Source organism: Mchenga conophoros, linkage group LG5, assembly GCF_057382185.1.
Source record: "Mchenga conophoros isolate Kocher_MC1m ecotype Shallow Benthic linkage group LG5, M_conophoros_male_GT1.1, whole genome shotgun sequence".
NCBI lineage: Eukaryota > Metazoa > Chordata > Actinopteri > Cichliformes > Cichlidae > Mchenga > Mchenga conophoros.
Window position 1 is genome coordinate 12,990,334 of NC_140530.1, and position 18,154 is coordinate 13,008,487.

Here is an 18,154-nt window from a genome sequence, read left to right on the forward strand (position 1 = left end):
AACAGAACTGATTACTTCAACTTAAATAATAATAATATTATAATCCGAAAATTATAATATAACTATTTGTTTTGCTGTTTTTAATTTACTGTGGGAAACCACAAGAGGGAGCTAAAGTAATTTAAGTAGTTACAAAGTGTAAAGGTAATGGACTGGTTCTTATCTTGTTTTTCTACTGAACAATCAAAGCACTTTTAAGCAACTTACCTGCTCTGCCTCCTGAGTCACAGCCACCCCAGTTATTTACTCAGGTTTTGAGTTAAAACTGATGAATTCAACATCTCAGCCAAACCGAAGCAGTTCAGTTTGATTTGTTATGGTTTTTTAATGAATAGAATTCTCAGAAATTAGAACGCGTCATTAAGTATCTGACACTTAAAATATAATCAGAAAGGTCAAGTTAGAAAAAAAACCTCTTTATTTAAACAAAGTTATGTGATGTGATGTCAAAATCATTTAAACAAGAACAAAAAGCACTTTAGTAGAATTTACTCACACTAGTAAACCAGAGAGTTTACAGAGCCCTTAAGCCCTAAAAGACATAATTTAGGATGGAGTGCTACATGTTACACTACATGTGTACATATAAACGGTCTCCCATCACCTGGCACCACTGACTGCAGAGCATTCACATCTAGAACTCGACCAGGTATGCACGGGCCTTCATGAGGCGTGTGAAGCGATTCTGCAGAGCAGCCCTCTTGGTGCCAATGTCAGAATCCTCCTTCAGCAAGAACTCCAACTTTTCCTTGTCTTGAAGCATCTGCAGCATCTCCCTCTGCAGCTGGATGGCAGCCTCTTGCAGCATGTGGTAGCGGATCACCAGTGGGATTTGATCAGCCAGACGCTGCCCAGCAATCTGAAAGAGGAAGTAGAAAAGACAGTTATGAATAATTCCAAAAATAGCCTCTGTGTAAACACTCACTGATTTTGTCCATATATTTTTCCACTAAACATAAAGTAAACTTACTTTGTAATATGATTTAAGGTGTAGCATCAGTTCCTGAAGTGTAGCATGGTTATCCTTGGTGTACACAGGTGTCCGCAGCTTGCCTCTGTGATTGTGTTCCTCCTCCTCATCATCTTCTTGCTTGCTTTCACTCAAGCTGTTGCTGTATGTCCTGTCCTGGGAGTACACCAGCAGCTCCATCTTGAACTGAGTTCTTAGCATTGATTCAGCAGTGGCCTCTTTATCCTGCTTAATGGCTTCGATCTTTGCCTGGAAAAAGACTTTCAGTCAGTCTGAACATTTCTTAAAATGACAAAAATGATACTTTGACATAATGCTGATAACGATTAAACAGTAAAACAGAGGCAAACTCAGACGATTGCTACCTTGGCTGTTTTTATTAGGTTAGGAAATCCAGTGAAGCTTCTCTGGGCCAGCTGTAGGAACACCCTTTTAATAGCATCTAGAGAAAACAGATATAAACAATAAAACCACAGAACTTGAAGTGATCGCATCATGGGTGCAGCATATTTCTGGGTAAATCTATTGTGTAATCCAGGCTACTTCAATAGTTTCAGCCAAACCTCAGTTTTAGAGAGAGGATTATTAAAAAGAAAAAGAGGTCCAACAAGCAAAAGTGCAAGATATCAAAGTCAGTTGCTTTGCCAAAACCAAGAAAATGTAGTAAGTGTAAGTGTTAAACATAGACAGCACTAAAAACATTGAACAGTGAAGAAAAATGTTTTTATAACCGTGGAGATCACTTTTCAGATTGAAGGCATACACGACCGCTTATTCCAAATCTGGCAAACATCTACATTTTGTAAAAACACGTGGAAATAAGCCATTAGATCTATGGAACAAAGTTTTATTAAGCTATGAAACAAAAGTCATTCTATATAGAAATGTCTCAAGTTCACCACCTAATCCGTTAAAACACAGCAGTGCCTCTACTTTTGCCTGAACCTGTATACTGTGAATTTGACACGCTGCTCTTTAATGACCATCTCATATCTGTCTGAAGCAGCAGGCTAAATTCAGAGGTATGTAAAAGCATTCTGTGTGCTCAAATTTAGCCAAATGCATCAAAACTCACTGGATGGGTATTCAATGTAGCATCTACTCAGAAAATCACAAAACTAGGACAAAAAGTGAGTAATTATCCAATATGTACTGCCTAGACTGTAACATCACCTGCTATGTCCTTGAGTTTCTTGACAGCTGGTTCTTCCAGCTGTTTGATCTGCTCCTTCACCATGACCTCAAAGGTCTTGTAGTTGATAAAGCCTGGTAGTTCTCTTCCACGGTACTTGTCTTCATATACCTCCACCTCTTTTTCAATTTTCCTGTTAACTGCAACACGAATGGTATACATCAGAGATGTGAAAATGGACTGCTATACACCAGCTCAGTAAAAATAAAAAGACTCACAGTTTTGTCCTGAGCGGTCCAGGTGGGCATTCCACTTCCCAAACTCTCGCCTGAGAGTAGAAAAAACATTCAAGTTCTCTCCACAGTTGAGCTCCTCTCCTGAAGTCAGGTTGATGGCATCGTGAGTGAATGCGGTCACTTTCTGCAGCACACACGTGTTAGAGGTATTTGATGTTTGTTAAGCAGAAATGCAAGGAAATGAACGTAGTCACATAAATGTTATGGGTGGTAAGGAAGCTCACATCGATGAGGAAGATGAGTCTCTCAGCCATATCAGAAGGAGGTCCATTACCATATCTGTCCAGCTCTGCCTGAGTCTGAGCAAGTTTATCCTCTATCTGCTCTTCCAGTCTTGGCAGAGATCTCTGTAAATCAAACGGCAGGGTCACACACCTTACAGCTAATCACTTGGTTGTACAGGACGTTTGTTATAAGAACGCAAAATCAGAAAAAAAAAATCACCTCAATGTGATTCACCAGCTCAAGGGTGAGTTTTTCAGCTAGTTTAGGAACAGTGGCGTGGCCTTCACTGTAAAGAGTGCTGGAGCAAGAATAAAACAGGTTCTCAGTACTTTACTAGATGATTCGCACCCAAACAAACCTACAACAAAAAAAGAACAAAACAAAACAAAAAAACTTACTGGAAATAGGGATGATCTTTGAAGAACATCTCCTCTTTTTCTAGGGCTTCAGTCAGAGACACTTTCTCTGTGATCTCCTTCTGACCCCTGCACCTGACAATCATGTAGCCCTTATTCAGGTGGATGACTTCATTATGGACAATTTCAAGCACGTTCTCTTCTGTGCCTTTGTCCACCAGGTCAGGCTTAGTCAAGATACCTGAGTGAGAGAGGGAGATAAAGAGAGAGAGAAGACAACTTTAAAGTGAACTTAGACCTGTCACATCTAAAAGACTGAGTTGGAATTTGCAAATATGTTCAAAAAAGAAGCCAGTATGATTGTGGAATGAAGTTTTATAGCTTTATGAAACACTATAAGGGGTCCTTTTACCCAAAGTCCTCTCTCCTTCAGGATCCACCTGCTGCGCCATTTTCAAAGCCTCTGTGGTTGCAATGTCCACATTACACGGAACAACCACCAAGCTGATGGTTTCTTGTTTTGTGATAAACTTCTGGATCAGTCTTTTTATCTGAAAGTATAAATTCACACCATGCATGTAGTTCTTTCTACGGTACTTCCTATTCTTAAAGTGAAAACACCCATCTAAACCTAAAATCACACAAACTTTTAGAATTCAAGCAGTCGTTGACTGCAAAAGATTTTCACCTTTGCATTAAAATAATCCTTATATTTAAAATGACGTTAGTTTGTCCAGTTATTTTTGAACTGTTGAAAATGAGGGATTGTAATTATTAAACAATACTTTTATTTACTCCTTGAATTAAAACTGAATGAAGTCTGCACTTGAATGCTTGACTTACTATGCATTGTAGTTAGTGTGCAGAGACAAAACTACAAAAATGTCACCGTCCAGAGACTTATGGAGCAAACCACATCTGCCTTATTTACCTGTTATTTGCCCAAGGTGCTATGAAAACCAAAGAAGTCCCTATGAAGTTTTTCAGAGGGACCCTCAACTATGATACCTGATCGCCGATGTTCTCTGGCTGTCCTTTTACAGCCACCCTGGCAATGCCGGGCAGGTCGATGAGGGTCAGGTCCGGGACCTCAGGGGAAGCGATCTCCAGACTGATGAGCTCATCGCTGATCCCCACTCCGACCCCAGCCATTTCATTTTGAGCTGAAGGTACAAACAGACAAACATAACATGATACAACTAATGATTGCAGGACTGATCAGTGAAACCTTAAAGATCCGGTAGCTCAGTCAACCAGATTTAGTAATTATGTGTTTGTATATTGTACCTTCTTCAATCTTTTTATCCACAGTTGTAGGATCTTCTATTTCCTCCTCGTGGCCCTGGTAACTTATCCTTCCAGTCCATTCTTCTCCTTCTTTCTTTCTCTTCATCTTGAGTTCAAGAGGGCATCTTGTTACAATGCCTAGATTAATGAAATGTGAATAAGAAAAAAGGGAAAAAATTAAAGATAATCTGATGAAATTATGAAAAACAGTAGTCTGTGTCAGACAGCACAAGAGTTATTTGATACTCTGTCAACAGCACATCTTAATATTTGGTAACAGGGAAGAGAAGCAATTATAAATGTTTCCAAATGTAAATGAGGCCATTGCTGTAGTGTGGCTCTTTATTTCCACCTCTAACACATTGCATGATGGTATTGCAAAACCTAGTTTGTTTCAACTATATTGGAACCTTGAGTGAAGGCACAACAGAGTGAACGTTTTAAAAGCCAGGATTATTCATTTCCCTGATTATTCCCAGTCTACACTGGAGTATGATGTATCAGCTCGGTGTGTCTTTTGACGTGGTTAAAAAAAATCTGTGAATGCTGCGTCAGAATCCCTTATTATTCTTTATTTCTTCATTTGAACCTTTATAATTATTCCTTATTTGCTTCTTTCTTACTCACCGCTGCCTCTCGGCAGTGCCACCCCGGACAGCGCCTCCAACACAGAGCTCTTCCCCGAGCTTTGGTCTCCAATCACGGCGATAGCAGGCAGCGCCAGGTCCTTCTCTACACCGAGAGAGCGGAGAGAGTCAATGAGGTCGATGCAGGGTCGGACTTTCTCCTCATACTGCTGGTTCAGAGTGCTCATGATGGTGATTGCTTTTCTCTTCGAAAGAACAAATGAATGCAGCTAAAATTAAAGTGACAAAGTCGCTGTGGCTTGTGAGCTGTTGTGTCGGAAGAAGACGGACTGAACCGGAGAAGTTTCGAATCGTCAGCCTGGCTGTAAGTTTCGTTTTCCCTCAGTTTCGTGTACGTTACAGGTGCCTGTGTAAAAATGATGAGAGAGAGACTGGCCCATCCTGTCGTTTCAGTGACGGAGCACGCATTTAATAAGGCGTGTCAAACTGAGTGATGATGAACGTTAGCCAACAGTTTACGCTGCAGAAAACAAAAAGGCAGAAGACTTTCTGGAGACCTAGTGGTCACATGCCGGGTGACCTGCAGGTGTGAAATCCTGGAACCATGAACATAAACATGCGTTAGGAAATGTTGGTCTCTTGTTTTTTGTATGGCAACTGCATTGAAGGACAAGATTCAGTTTTCAAGGTATTGAAAGTAACAAAGACTGCAGACTGATTACAGCTGTAAACACAATTTGTTCTTTTTGAGTAGAAGTTAAGGATAATGTCCAACACATGCTTGGTTTTCAGTTCACCTTTGCAAAGTAAAGGATTAAGAGAACTGTAGGCAGTGGAATATACCACTCTGAGGCATTTGAGGGTCAGTCCACTTGTCAGGATTTAAGGTATTGTTTTCTATCTAGCTTTCGCTGCATATTTTATTAACATTATGTAGTTCATGTTGATGTTTTAATGAGTAGAAAAATAGTTTTAAAAAGGGGGCTCAGAACAACTTTATCCTCCCCATAATTTCTGGCAACAGTTTCATTTATATGACCAAAAAACTTTAAGGATGGCACAAAGATTAGAGGGTGGAGGGCAAATAATACCAAGCCTGTCATTGTGAATTGGTATCTGTTTCCATATTTTGTACAGTGGTATAACTAATCTCATTTATTTTGGGGCTGTACCAGTTTGAAGATGAATCCGTTGTTGAGAAATGTTCTTTTAATACATTCTGATCATATTTTTGCAGAAAAAAATGTCACTTTCAAAAAATTCAGCCTTTTAGTATATGTCTCACTTTATTTTAGTTATTCATTTCCCCCGTTAATGTATACACAAACTGTAACACACAATATAACAAAATAGCACATGGAGTGCATACCATTACCAGTGATTTTTATTTCTAACACTCAAAACATTTTTAATAAACAAAAAATATACTTCTGCAACAGCAACATACATGCGTATGACCCTTTAAGATGTTATATTATATATATATATATATATTATATATATATATATATTATATATATTATATATATATATTATATATATCTACACACACACTAAAACAATTACAATCTATAATAAAGGCACTCAAAATGTATTGCAAAGCGAATGCTGGGGAAATATTTCTATGATTCTATGAAGTGACGTCCATCATTTTGTTTGTCAGGTTAGAAATCTGGTTTTAAGCTTTGCCCTTGTGCTGAGCTGAAGTTGAATGTGTTCATACTAAACTCAGTCAACAAAAGGCGGCCGTTTGAGAGGCGTTTAAGGCCGTTCTGAAGTTGTTCCCTTTGAATTTTTGTGCCAATGTCCTCTTGAAGCAGGGACTCTTTTCTCTCCTTATCCTGAAGCATCTGCAGCATCTCCCTCTGCAGCTGGTTGGCAAACTGCTGCAGCATCTGATAGCGGATCACCAGGGGGATCTGGTCAGCAAGACGCTGACCAGCAATCTGTGAGCGGAGAAGACAGAAATAAGGACGTAAAAAGCTTTTGTTTGTTACTGTCTGTAATATGTCAGAATTTGAACATGGTTGTTATTTTGTATTAAATTATTAGCTGTGAACAAAATCATAGAACATCTCGATATTTTGTAACCAACTTAGTTGGTTACATTGTGTTCACATCTAAAGAAAAACAGAAAAAAAGTCATACCAGACTAAGACTTAATAAAGTTGAGTAATATTCTTAAAACAAAATAAAACAAAGACTAAAACCACCCTCCCAGCAGATAATAGGGATGCGCTAAAAAGCTAAATCCTTCATGTGCCGCCATCACAAAAATATAGTTGGTGTCTCTAATACTGTCAGACCTGAATTTGGACCTGGCTTTGAGAAGACATTAAAACATTTATTCTGTATTAATAAATTATTAGGCAAAAACAAACTAACATTGTTACTGTTACTGAGGCCAAACATCTCTAAGTAAAAGATTTGCTTCTGTACTGATGTCTATGGGCAGATAAACTGGATTTGTTTCTACTTTGTGGCCCATTTTTGTCCCATCAAGCTGAGTTTGTTGGGGCAGTGAGCAAATTCAGGCTCTAACCCAAATTTCCTGTTTGTTGCTTTATGTGACTGTGTCATAAATACAACAGGTGTTCATTTCATTTAACTGTATACATTCTAAATTTCAGCTTTAGTTTTAGTTTTCTTCTTTTCTTTTTGTTGTTGCTTATCTGTAGTCACTGTTTCAAAGAGTCTACTTTTTCTCTTATATTGAAAACTTCAGTGGGATGTATCTTTTGACATGGCAAGAGTTTATGTACTATATCATGTTTTTAAATGCAAACATAAAAAACAGAGTTTCAGTAACATTTACTTGGTAATAGGATTTAAGGTGTTTCAGCATCTCTTTCAGGGTGGCCCCACTGCTATTATTGTTCACCAGGGAATTTACAGCCTCCTCTTTGTCTTCCCTCTTCCTCTTTGCTAACATCTGGTTGTATGTTGTGTCCTGAGTGTAAACGATCAGCTCCATCTGAAACTGCATCCTCAGTATGGCCTCTGCTTCAGCTTCCCGTTTAGTTCTGATGTCTTCAATCTTCAGCTAAATCACACAGAAGATGTCAGTACATATTTATCAGTGTTTATTAATAAATATACAACAAGCAGCAAAGGAGATGTTACCATTGCTGTTCTGATGAGGTTAGGAAAGCCAACCAGGCTGCTCTGTGCCAACTCAAAGAGCTCCTTCTTCACAAGCTCTAAAAAGAGAAAATTATATAAAAAATTAGAAAATGAAAGAATACCTGCAAAGTAACATGTTCTGTGATCACTTTCAATGATTGCGGTATCATAAAAAACATGCCTGACACATCTTTGAGTTTCTGGACAGCAGGCTCCTCCAGCTGTTTGATCTGCTCCTGGATCATGGCCTCAAACGTCTTGTAGTTGATAAACCCTGGGAGCTCTCTTCCACGGTACTTTCGTTCATATTGAGAAACCTCTCTCTGAATATTCCAGTTGACTATAATATGGTTGTAGTTGTGGTGGGAAAATAGTATTAATAATTAATAATTTCATCTTTTAACAGTAGGTATATTAGAGGTAACTAATTAACAAGTTTTAAATTAACTTACAATTTGTTCCAGAGGTCTCTATGGCTTCCCTCCATACTGCAAACTGACCTCTCAGTAAGGAAAAGATGCTGGACTTGTATCCACATTTTAATTCTTCACCTTTGGTGAGACTGATAGCATCCTGTGTGAATGCTGACACTCTCTAAGAAGGAACGGTTTCAAAGAACAGGAAATGTTGTTTCCAGAAGCTCATATTCATTTTTCTTACACTTTTGTTTAGGAGGTGCAAAACCTGCAGCTGGCAATTTTTTGTCTCCTAAAAAAACTGGTGAACTTACATCAATGAGGAAACCAAGTCTTTCAATTGCATCAGATGGGGGTCCATTGCTTAATTTGTCCAGGTTTGCCCGAGTTTGTTTAAGTTTCTTTTGTATCTGCTCATCAAGCCGTGGCAGAGATTTCTACAAATCACATGGACAAATCACATCAAAGCTGGAGTGGGTTAAAGCTCTCCCCAGTGACCTACAAAGGTAAAACAGTAATAAGTACTTACCTGAATATGATGCACCAGTTCAAGAGTGAGTTTTTCTGCCAGTTTAGGAACAGTGGCCTGACCCTCATCAAAGAGAGTCCTACAGCACAAACAAAAGGTTAGAGTATAAGCAACACAGCCTAACACACCACAAACACTTGTTTGCATAATTTCCAAAAAGAGCAAACTTACTGGAAATGGGCATGCTCTTCGAAGAAGGCTTCCTCGTTTTTTAGTGCTTCAGAAAGTGAAACCTTCTCTGTGATCTCCTTCTGACCCCTGCATTTGACCACCATGTAGCCCTTCTTCAGCGGGATGACTTCATTATGGACAATTTTAACCACGTTCTCTTCTGTGCCTTTGTCCACCAGGTCAGGTTTGGTCAAGATACCTGACAGAGAGATATAGTGTTGGATTCCCCACCTTATGAGAAAAGCAGCTGGATAATGATGATGATAATAATCATTAATGAGCTCCAGTCAGAGCTTGGTGCCAGCCATTAAATATTGCTCACATTGTGACAAACTAATAAAAAGATTAAATGAGATTCAACAGTTTCCTCACCAGTGAAAACAGAACCAACATGATAAATGTATGCAGTAAGCATACATAGCAACTATATTTATTCAGTGGATAGAGAATCAATGACCTAAGAGAGACATTTGCTTATAAGCCAGGTGGCACTTTTTAAAATCAGTTCTAGTTACCCAAAGTCCTCTCTCCTTCAGGATCCACCTGCTGTGCCATCCTCAAAGCCTCTGTGGTTGCAATATCCACGTTGCATGGAACAACCACCAAGCTGATGGTTTCTTGTTTTCTGATGTTATTCTGGATCAGTCGTTTTATCTGAAAGTATTAGCTTGTAACGTAACAAATATTAAGCTACGAAATGGAAAAATATAGTTGCAAAAAGTTATACAAACTAATCGTGCCCAAATTAGGATTGTTCAAATCAAGTTGTGAATGAATGTAATACCCATAAAAGATCACAGCCATACTTTTCATTTTTTCACAAGAGAAATATATCATATGATTATATTATTGAGCTGTGGTTTGGATAGTGTTCTGTGGGCTGTACTGATAGCAATCATGCATATATTTATGATGGGGTCTTTCTTGCTTTTCTAAAAATCAAAAGTAAAACAGCAAACATGTGACAGGGATGAATTGAGCTGTATTTTAATCTGACTTGATGCATTCTACCACCAAATGCTACCTGTTCACCAATGTCCTCTGATTGTCCACTGACAGCCACTCTGGTGATGCCAGGCAGGTCGATGAGTGTCAGATCTGGGACATCAGGGGAAGCAATCTCCAGACTGATGAGGTCATTGCTGATCCCAGTCCCATTCCCCACCAGTTTATCTTGTGCTGAAAAGAGGATTTGGTTTGAGTCACACCTGAACAATAAGTTTAGCTGGCCTATCTTCTGCCTCCATCAATAACAGTGACATTTAAGAATACTTCACGCTGTACCTTCCCGAATCTTTTTCTCCACAAGTGAAGGCTTTTTTAGCTCTTCATTATAGTCACGGTAGCTTATCTTTCCATACCACGCCTCTCCTTTCTTCTTTCTTGTCATCTTCAGTTCTAGTGGACATCTTGTCACAATACCTGTGTTTTTTATGAGTGAATGGTGAGACAGAGAGGAAAAGATTTGAGTGAATACCCAGAGTATTTGATAAGATCATAAAAAAGCAGTCATTATACTATATTGCCAAACACATTTTCTTATGTGTCTGCAGGAATATCTAATTCTTAATCCATAGGGTTAAACATGATTTTGTCCCACCCTTTGCTGCTTCAACTCTTCTGGGAAGGCTTTCCACAAGGTTTAAGATTGGATTTACGGGGATTTTTGACCATTCTTCCTGAAGAGAACACGTCTCCACTACTCCAGAGTCCAGTGGTTTATACCCATGCATCTGACTCTTTACATTATGCTTGATGATGTGAGGTTTGCATGTAGCTGCTCAGCCAGCTAAACCCATTCCATGAAACTTTCACTTTCTGTTCTTGAGCTAATCTGAAGGCCATGTTTGGAGGTCTGTAGAAATTGAATCTCAAGCAAACTTTTCTTTCTTTGTTATTATGGGGTGTTGTGTGCAGACTAAGGTGAATAAGAGTGAACATGACAAAAATGTGGAACAAGTGAAGTGCTGTGAATACTTTGCAGATACACTGTAACTGGAAAATAAACAGAGGAAATTATTCAATAAACAAGATGAGAAAGAAAAGGAAACAAGGGAGGGCAAAGGAACCAAAATGAAACAAGACAGAGAGGGAAACAGTGAAGGTCCCAGAAACAGAAACTCAAATAGACCAAGACTCAAAGCAACAAGAATGAAAACAGAAACTAAGAAAACAGAAACAGAAACTGAAATTTATCCAGCCAGCCCGACATTTGTCTCGGCTTATCCAAATATATTCAAACGCACTTCTATAGAACCACGTCAGAGCCCATGCCAGGATAAGACCAGTGGTCAGGTAGTACTGTAAGGATTTGATTTGAACAAGTTGTTACAAGTTGAATTTGAACAGAGAAATAACGCCAATTAAACAAAGGTAAGGGATTTCAAATGTATATACACTACCGGTCAAAAGTTTTAGAACACCCCAATTTTTCCAGTTTTTATTGAAAATGATGCAGTTTAATGTCTCATTGCACCCTGAAATGAAAGCATCTTACAAATAAGCAACTTCAGTTAAAAAAAAAAGAAATAATGGAATCAATTTATAGACTAAAACGTATTCTAAACTTTTGACTCGCCACCTTTGGCAGATATAACAGCTAAACCAAAATCCTCTGATTCAGTTGTGCGCTGGGTGAGCCAGACCTCATCCTTTCAGTTTCTGAGTGCCTTTTGATGGTGAAGGTAACTCTAGTCACTGACGCCTTGACTTTCTTTGCAATTTCTCTGTGCATTTTTAACTGATGGCCTGTCTCTCTTCCATTATTAATTACCTTTTTTTGTAACAATAAACTCTCTGCAGTACAATACTGTTCAACTGATGCTCACGAGGGTATGTGTTAACGACTGCTGTCGTAATGTTGTTTCTCATATGCAAATTTAAGTGTGTAGGTGCCTTCTCGTCATTGGTGGATCCAGGGGACAGTTCCTGCGGATTGGCTAACTACCGGGAGACAACGTATTTGATGACACCGCCATGGACGGCGAGCCTTTCATCCTCGGCCCATCCTAACTGGCAGACTTTATGTTACCTGTCTAGTGATGTTTGTTTTACACAGGGGCATGTAGGGGTGGACTGCCCTTTTCTTTGATTACAGTTTTCTCATGTTTTTGTTAGTTGGGGAGGTAAGTTCCTGTCGTTTGGTTTAATTCTTTTGAGTAGGCAAGTTTGATATATCCTTGAGATAGGCTCCTTTTGTTTGTTGTTTTTTCGTTAGGTCCACCCCAAAGTTATAGTCCGCTCCTTTCCTTTGTTTTAAATCCACTCATTGTAAATAAATCACCATCAAACTGTACTAATTGTGTGATGTGCTGCTTGGGGTCAGACGGGGATGGATCACCCTTATGGTCTGGCCACCCCGAGACGGGCTATAACAGTATGGTACCACAGTGTGTTCCAACACTGCCCTTATGCAGACAGAGGGGATTGTAAGTAATCCAGAAAAGATGGAACACCTGTAGGAATTAGTAGCACCAGCTTTCAAGGCTTGATCGACTTCCATTGCTGCAGAACATCTTTAAATTGTTAACCCATTTTGTGTTCCCTGAAAAAGGCCTTTTTGTATATGTGGCACAATGATAAAGATAAAGACATGAAAATAGCCGCCCCCCATTTTATTTTATACTCAAAGACACTTTCTTTTGGTAAGGCCAATAAATATGTTGCACGGGAGATGAGTTGACCCACCATTTCGGCAGAGTAACATATAATTCTGAAATGTACTTTTTTTCTTTTTCATTTTTGGGAAACATTAACTTTTTTAACCTCTGGCCTTTCTAACCTTTGTGCCATTTCAAGCTATTCATCGGACTTGAACGACTTGTATTGCAAAAAATAACTGGAAAAATTAGGGTGTTCTAAAACCTTTGACCAGTAGTGTATATTACAAGGGCGTAGATTTGGTTTTGGCATTGGTGGGGACGGATGATTCAGCCACCGAACCCTGCCCTGTTTCTTTTTTTTCCTTTTCGTCTTTGCTTCTTGATAATAAAAAAGGGAGAAATATACTTGCCTACATATGCTATTCTACATGCTTTTAAACCATTTAAAATTACAATTTATAGTTTTATATGTGAATTATATAATGTTAAGTTACTATTAAACAAATGACTGACTAAGTATTTTAGGCTTTAGTTTACTTCAGCCATATTTCATATAAATCAGATATCATACAAAAATAAAAATAGCTTAAAATACAGTCATGACAATAAAATAATATGACTTTAAGGACTTAACAACATTACTTCAGTTATAGTACACCAACATCTCTTATACATTAGTACTAAGGGAACACTGAATGACCTGGTGGGTTTTGTCCATAAAACTACTCATCTAAGATTACCACAAAGTAACAGATCTCTCAGCAAAATTATGCAACATTTTAGGCACTATTGCCCCGATCAAATCAGTGAGCTGGGATGTTTTACTCTAAACATGAACTACTGTTACAGCAACAGACATGGACTACTGGTGTCCCACACAATAACTTAATGTCCAGTATGTGAAGGAGCCAAACACAGGCCTGCTCCTCTCGTTAACTGAGATAAACTGCCGGCATATTTGTTTTACATCTATACGGTCCAGTCTCTCCTGGTGGACATGGCAACACGTTATTCATGGTTACATACAATTTTAGACTGATGTGGGCCAAAGCCTAAAACGATGTGCTGGGAGTTTACTGTTCTCCCCGGTTCAGATATTTGAAGTTTGCACAGCTACATTCTCGCCTGAAATTTTTTTAAAAGTTTATTTTGCAACCCAGAAAGAGTAATAAGAGGGGCACTGAAATTCGGGATTGTCCGAGAAAAAACGGGAGGGTTGGCATGTATTGCCTTGCATAGCCTGTAACGTTATTATGATGGACAGATTTTATGAGTGAACTTGACTTTAAGTGACTTACAGGTTTCTTTGAAAAATACTTTCTTATATCCAGGTTATTTTTGCTGCCATCCTCCTCTCCTCCTTGCATAATGAATTAATTAAATACACCATTAAATAATTAATTAAATGTGGCAATAATTAATTAAAATTGGAATTAATTAATTAAATAAATAGTAATGACACATGTAATTAATTAATTATTGACACATTTAATTAATTATTTATGTATTTCACATTTTAATTAATTATTGACACATTTCATTAATTATTTAATGATATATTTATTTATTTCACTTTGGCAGTCCTGGCGCCTGGCTCTCATCTTGAATTAATTTTATCTGTCAGCCTCACCCATCAAACCCAGGGGGCGGGGTTAACGCTGATCGAGTCAAAACCATTGCTTTGGCCTGGTGGCCATTGTTTTTAGCACACAACAACCGGCATGTGGAAACTAACAGAACTGAACTTTGAAAAACCCTGTTTGTGTGTCACCAAATACAGTTTTAATATTTTTTTAGCCGAGAATGTAGTGGTTTAATCTTCATATGTCTGGTCGGTTTGTCAAGATACAGCCTCTTTGCAAAAGTGCTTCGATGCCCAGTCTCACGGCAAAGCCTGGGATAGACTCGCTCGCCTCGCAAGCTGTTATTACCACCGACAAAGCGCAGGCCCCGGTACACAGCTTTTTCATTGCAAAAGAACCGTCTGAATGGTTAACTGAAGTTAACTTAGATAAATTATAGTTAAGGAGTATCACAGATAATGACCATGTGAGCTGTGTGACTGTTGTGTGACACCACTACACTGAAATCAGTAGGCTATTACTGAAATGCACGTGCTATATCATAAACTATGATATAAATAGGGAGGTCCTACTAACATGTTTAGTTTTAAAGGACACTTTCCTGCCTTTAGTCTCATTCATGAGCAGTATTAGTTTTCTTCTAACATCCAGAAGTCTGCACGATGTGTTTCATAGTTTGTAACAAAACTTTGACAGTTAAACATAACATGACCGAAAAAGCACAAAAAAAAAAAGAAAAGAAAAAAGAAAAGAGAGAGAGAGAGAAAAAATCACACAAATTATATGTTAACCTCATTTATTTTTAGTTAAGTAAACTCTAAAAATTCTAACAGATAGCTGGTGCTTAGAATACAGTTGAATAACTATTAAAAAATAGATGATATAATATTTCTGTCCAGGTTGCAGACTTCATGATGAACATGCTGTTGCAAACTCTGCTTCTCTCGGTGGAAATGCGCCTTCTCTTTCCTCTTTGTATAAAACATTTTAAAAGTCAGTTTAATCTCAGAATTCACTGTTAAATCCAAAACACACCAGATAAAGAAAAGCGAATAGTTCAGTCTAACACATGTGCCAGTGAACCATTAAAGGTCTGTGAAACTATGCAGTTATGAAACGTAACTTTAACCTCAGCCAAACCGATTTGCTCAGTTGTAAATAAAACAGCGAAGTAAACGTGACCCGACAGACAGAACCTGAGTGAATGAAGTCCAGCGTTTAACCACTGAGAGCTAAAACTCAGGTGAGGTTTCAAAGCTGTGTGCCGGTGATTGGACATCAGCCGCTGATGAAGCTGTTCGCCTATAAAGTGCTCTGTAAGGAAACAAGCTCCAGCAGCTCTGCGCTAGGGAAAAATACTATATTTCCTTATCTTGTGCAGAAAAATGCGCTGACATTGCTTTATATCGAGTACCGGCTGCCCAGTTAAACTGTGACTATCACCAGGTAACGTAGGCGTGTTTCTTGAATTAGCAGCAGGTGTTAAACAGCTGACAGGTGAGGAGGAGGATGCATGCAGGTAAACTGAGGGTCTGTTGAGCTGTGGCCTGTTCTTCGTACCTCGCTAAGTAAGTTAGCTGGATTAGATTGTTGACGATTTCGCGTGATCCTGGATCGTTCGGTTCCCCGAAGCCCATCCGGGACTTGCTGTCATAGCAACAGAGCCGTAAGCGTAAACCTGCTGGGGAGCAGGTTTACTTTATGTAAACAGGATTAGATCGCGGCCACGCAGGTATGTCCGCGTCATTCATACGAAAGCAACAGCGATATTCCGGGTTGTCGGGGAACCGGATTAGCGAGCTCACGGTTAGCGCGATGGTTTGGTCTTGGATGTGTCATTTGATCTTGGATGTAGTAAGCAACGTACGAAGAACAGGCCCCAGATCGCTGGTTTCGTGAGAAAAATGTCAGCTCGTTCTTTATGTTACAGAAGCACAGAGACACAAGACCAGGCGGAAAGAGACGATCGTTCGGTGAAAATGAGAATCTGTGAATGCAACATGTGGAACACGGAGAGTGGAATATGTAAACAAACCGGTTAACGTAACCCCCTGGGTGCACTCTGCATGCTAACTGTTAGCAGAGCTAGTGAAATCTCTGAAAACATCTGAGCACTTTTGCAAACATGTTCTATGTTGACAACCTGACCAGACATGTGAAGATTACGGTGCGACATTCGCGGCTAAAACACTGTTAAAAGTGTAGTTGGTGACAGAAAAACGGGGTATTTTAAAACTACAGCACCACCATTGCTGCCTGTGATTTGAAATACATTCTGGGATACCTGGCTGCCCCAAGTCTACACAAGCAATCGATTATCTAGGATCGACCTGTTTTGACTTACTTTGCACGGCAACCAATGAAATGTTAGAGAAGCTGCATGGGCAGCGTTAACCCCGCCCCCTGGGTTTGATGGGTGAGGCTGACAGATAAAATTAATTCAAGATGAGAGCCAGGCACCAAAATGAAATAAATAAATATATCATTAAATAATTAATGAAATGTGTCAATAATTAATTAAAATGTGAAATACATAAATAATTAAATATATCATTAAATAATTAATGAAATGTGTCAATAATTAATTAAAATGTGAAATACATAAATAATTAAATATATCATTAAATAATTAATTAAATGTGTCAATAATTAATAAAAATGTGAAATACATAAATAATTATTTAAATGTGTCAATAATTAATTAATTACATGTGTCATACCTATTTATTTAATTAATTAATTCCAATTTTAATTCATTATTGACACATTTAATTAATTATTTAATGGTGTATTTAATTAATTCATTATGGCAGTCCTATGTTCCACAGGACTCCAGCAGAGAACGTAATTTAACTCTTTCTGCACCGCTGGGTGAATGAGACATTGACAGATCGTTTTTTTTTCTATCGGTTTTGTTTTTCTTTACTCAAAGAGATCAAATTATTGGTGGGGACAATTCAATAACCGCTGGATATTGGTGGGGACATGTCCCTTCCGTCCATGCCAAATCTACGCCCTTGGTATATTATTTAAGTAAGGTATGAAAGGATTACTTATATACTGGACTGTCACGAGTCTAATGAACAGTGAGTTTGCTGAGCTGGAAATAAGTGTCTTCTTACCAACTCCTCTCGGCAGTGCCACCCCGGACAGCGCCTCCAACACAGAGCTCTTCCCCGAGCTTTGGTCCCCTATCACGGCGATAGCAGGCAGCGCCAGGTCCTTCTCTACACCAAGAGAGCGGAGTTTATCAATGAGGTCAATGCAGGGACGGACCTTTTCCTCATACTGCTGGTTCAAAGAGTTCATGGTAGCTAATGTTTGTCTCCTGAAAAATGATTTTGTAGAAAAGGTAAAAATGACAGTGTGAACTGTAACCTGCTCTATCAAAATTGTTGGTTTAACCCGGAAAAGAGTTTGCTATAAGTTTCGTTTGTTGGCATCTGTTGTCGCATTGTTTATTCAAACATACAGAGAGGAGGCAGCTTCTTCTTAAAGTGATACTTTCTTTAACTCGCGGTTAATTGACTGTGCAGTGTGCACTATAGAGTCCATCCATCCATCCTCTTCCGCTTATCCTTTTCAGGTTTTTGCATAAGGGGGTTTGGAGCCTATCCTAGCGGCATTACAATTCTTCACTTAAATTATTTTTTCCTAAATCAGCAATTAAGTGAGTTCGGTTAGGTTTCATTTCTTTCATTTCTCCTGTTACTTTAACCTACTTCTTGCAAGATCACGGGAGATAGCCTTAAGCTGGGCAAAACGCAAAGTTCCTGTTGCTAAACCACAGTGATTTGGGTCATCCAGCATCCTGTCCACGGAAGAGGAAAAATACTTATTCTTAAGTCTTATCCTGAGCATGTTTTTCTCTCGATGT

At 38.7% G+C, this 18,154-nt stretch overlaps 2 protein-coding genes across 2 annotated transcripts; both read right to left on the reverse strand.

Moving 5' to 3' along the window:
• Positions 1 to 395: 395 nt before the first annotated feature.
• On the reverse strand, positions 396 to 5,291 carry LOC146573908 (interferon-induced GTP-binding protein Mx-like). Its single transcript, XM_085273365.1, has 12 exons — positions 4,894 to 5,291; positions 4,267 to 4,404; positions 3,988 to 4,142; positions 3,392 to 3,530; positions 3,022 to 3,220; positions 2,843 to 2,921; positions 2,623 to 2,745; positions 2,381 to 2,522; positions 2,144 to 2,302; positions 1,336 to 1,412; positions 971 to 1,219; positions 396 to 859 (listed from the first exon to the last, which is right to left on the reverse strand). The coding sequence occupies exons 1-12, from the start codon at positions 5,078 to 5,080 to the stop codon at positions 635 to 637; spliced, it is 1,872 nt and encodes a 623-aa protein (XP_085129491.1). The 5' UTR covers positions 5,081 to 5,291; the 3' UTR covers positions 396 to 634.
• Positions 5,292 to 6,440: 1,149 nt separating this feature from the next.
• On the reverse strand, positions 6,441 to 17,720 carry LOC146573909 (interferon-induced GTP-binding protein Mx-like). Its single transcript, XM_085273362.1, has 12 exons — positions 17,400 to 17,720; positions 10,377 to 10,514; positions 10,117 to 10,271; positions 9,608 to 9,746; positions 9,093 to 9,291; positions 8,922 to 9,000; positions 8,707 to 8,829; positions 8,429 to 8,570; positions 8,158 to 8,316; positions 7,977 to 8,053; positions 7,669 to 7,896; positions 6,441 to 6,799 (listed from the first exon to the last, which is right to left on the reverse strand). The coding sequence occupies exons 1-12, from the start codon at positions 17,584 to 17,586 to the stop codon at positions 6,518 to 6,520; spliced, it is 1,908 nt and encodes a 635-aa protein (XP_085129488.1). The 5' UTR covers positions 17,587 to 17,720; the 3' UTR covers positions 6,441 to 6,517.
• Between the last annotated feature and the right edge of the window lie 434 nt (positions 17,721 to 18,154).

Coding starts and splice junctions, on each gene's coding strand:
- LOC146573908 (XM_085273365.1), bottom strand. CDS start 5,080: ATGAGCACTCTGAACCAGCAGTATGAGGAGAAAGTCCGACCCTGCATC. Junction 4,405..4,893: donor GGCACTGCCGAGAGGCAGCG/GTGAGTAAGAAA, acceptor TCATTAATCTAG/GCATTGTAACAAGATGCCCT. Junction 3,221..3,391: donor TGAAGGAGAGAGGACTTTGG/GTAAAAGGACCC, acceptor TCTCTCACTCAG/GTATCTTGACTAAGCCTGAC.
- LOC146573909 (XM_085273362.1), bottom strand. CDS start 17,586: ATGAACTCTTTGAACCAGCAGTATGAGGAAAAGGTCCGTCCCTGCATT. Junction 9,747..10,116: donor CAGAGGACATTGGTGAACAG/GTAGCATTTGGT, acceptor TAATACTTTCAG/ATAAAACGACTGATCCAGAA. Junction 9,292..9,607: donor TGAAGGAGAGAGGACTTTGG/GTAACTAGAACT, acceptor TCTCTCTGTCAG/GTATCTTGACCAAACCTGAC.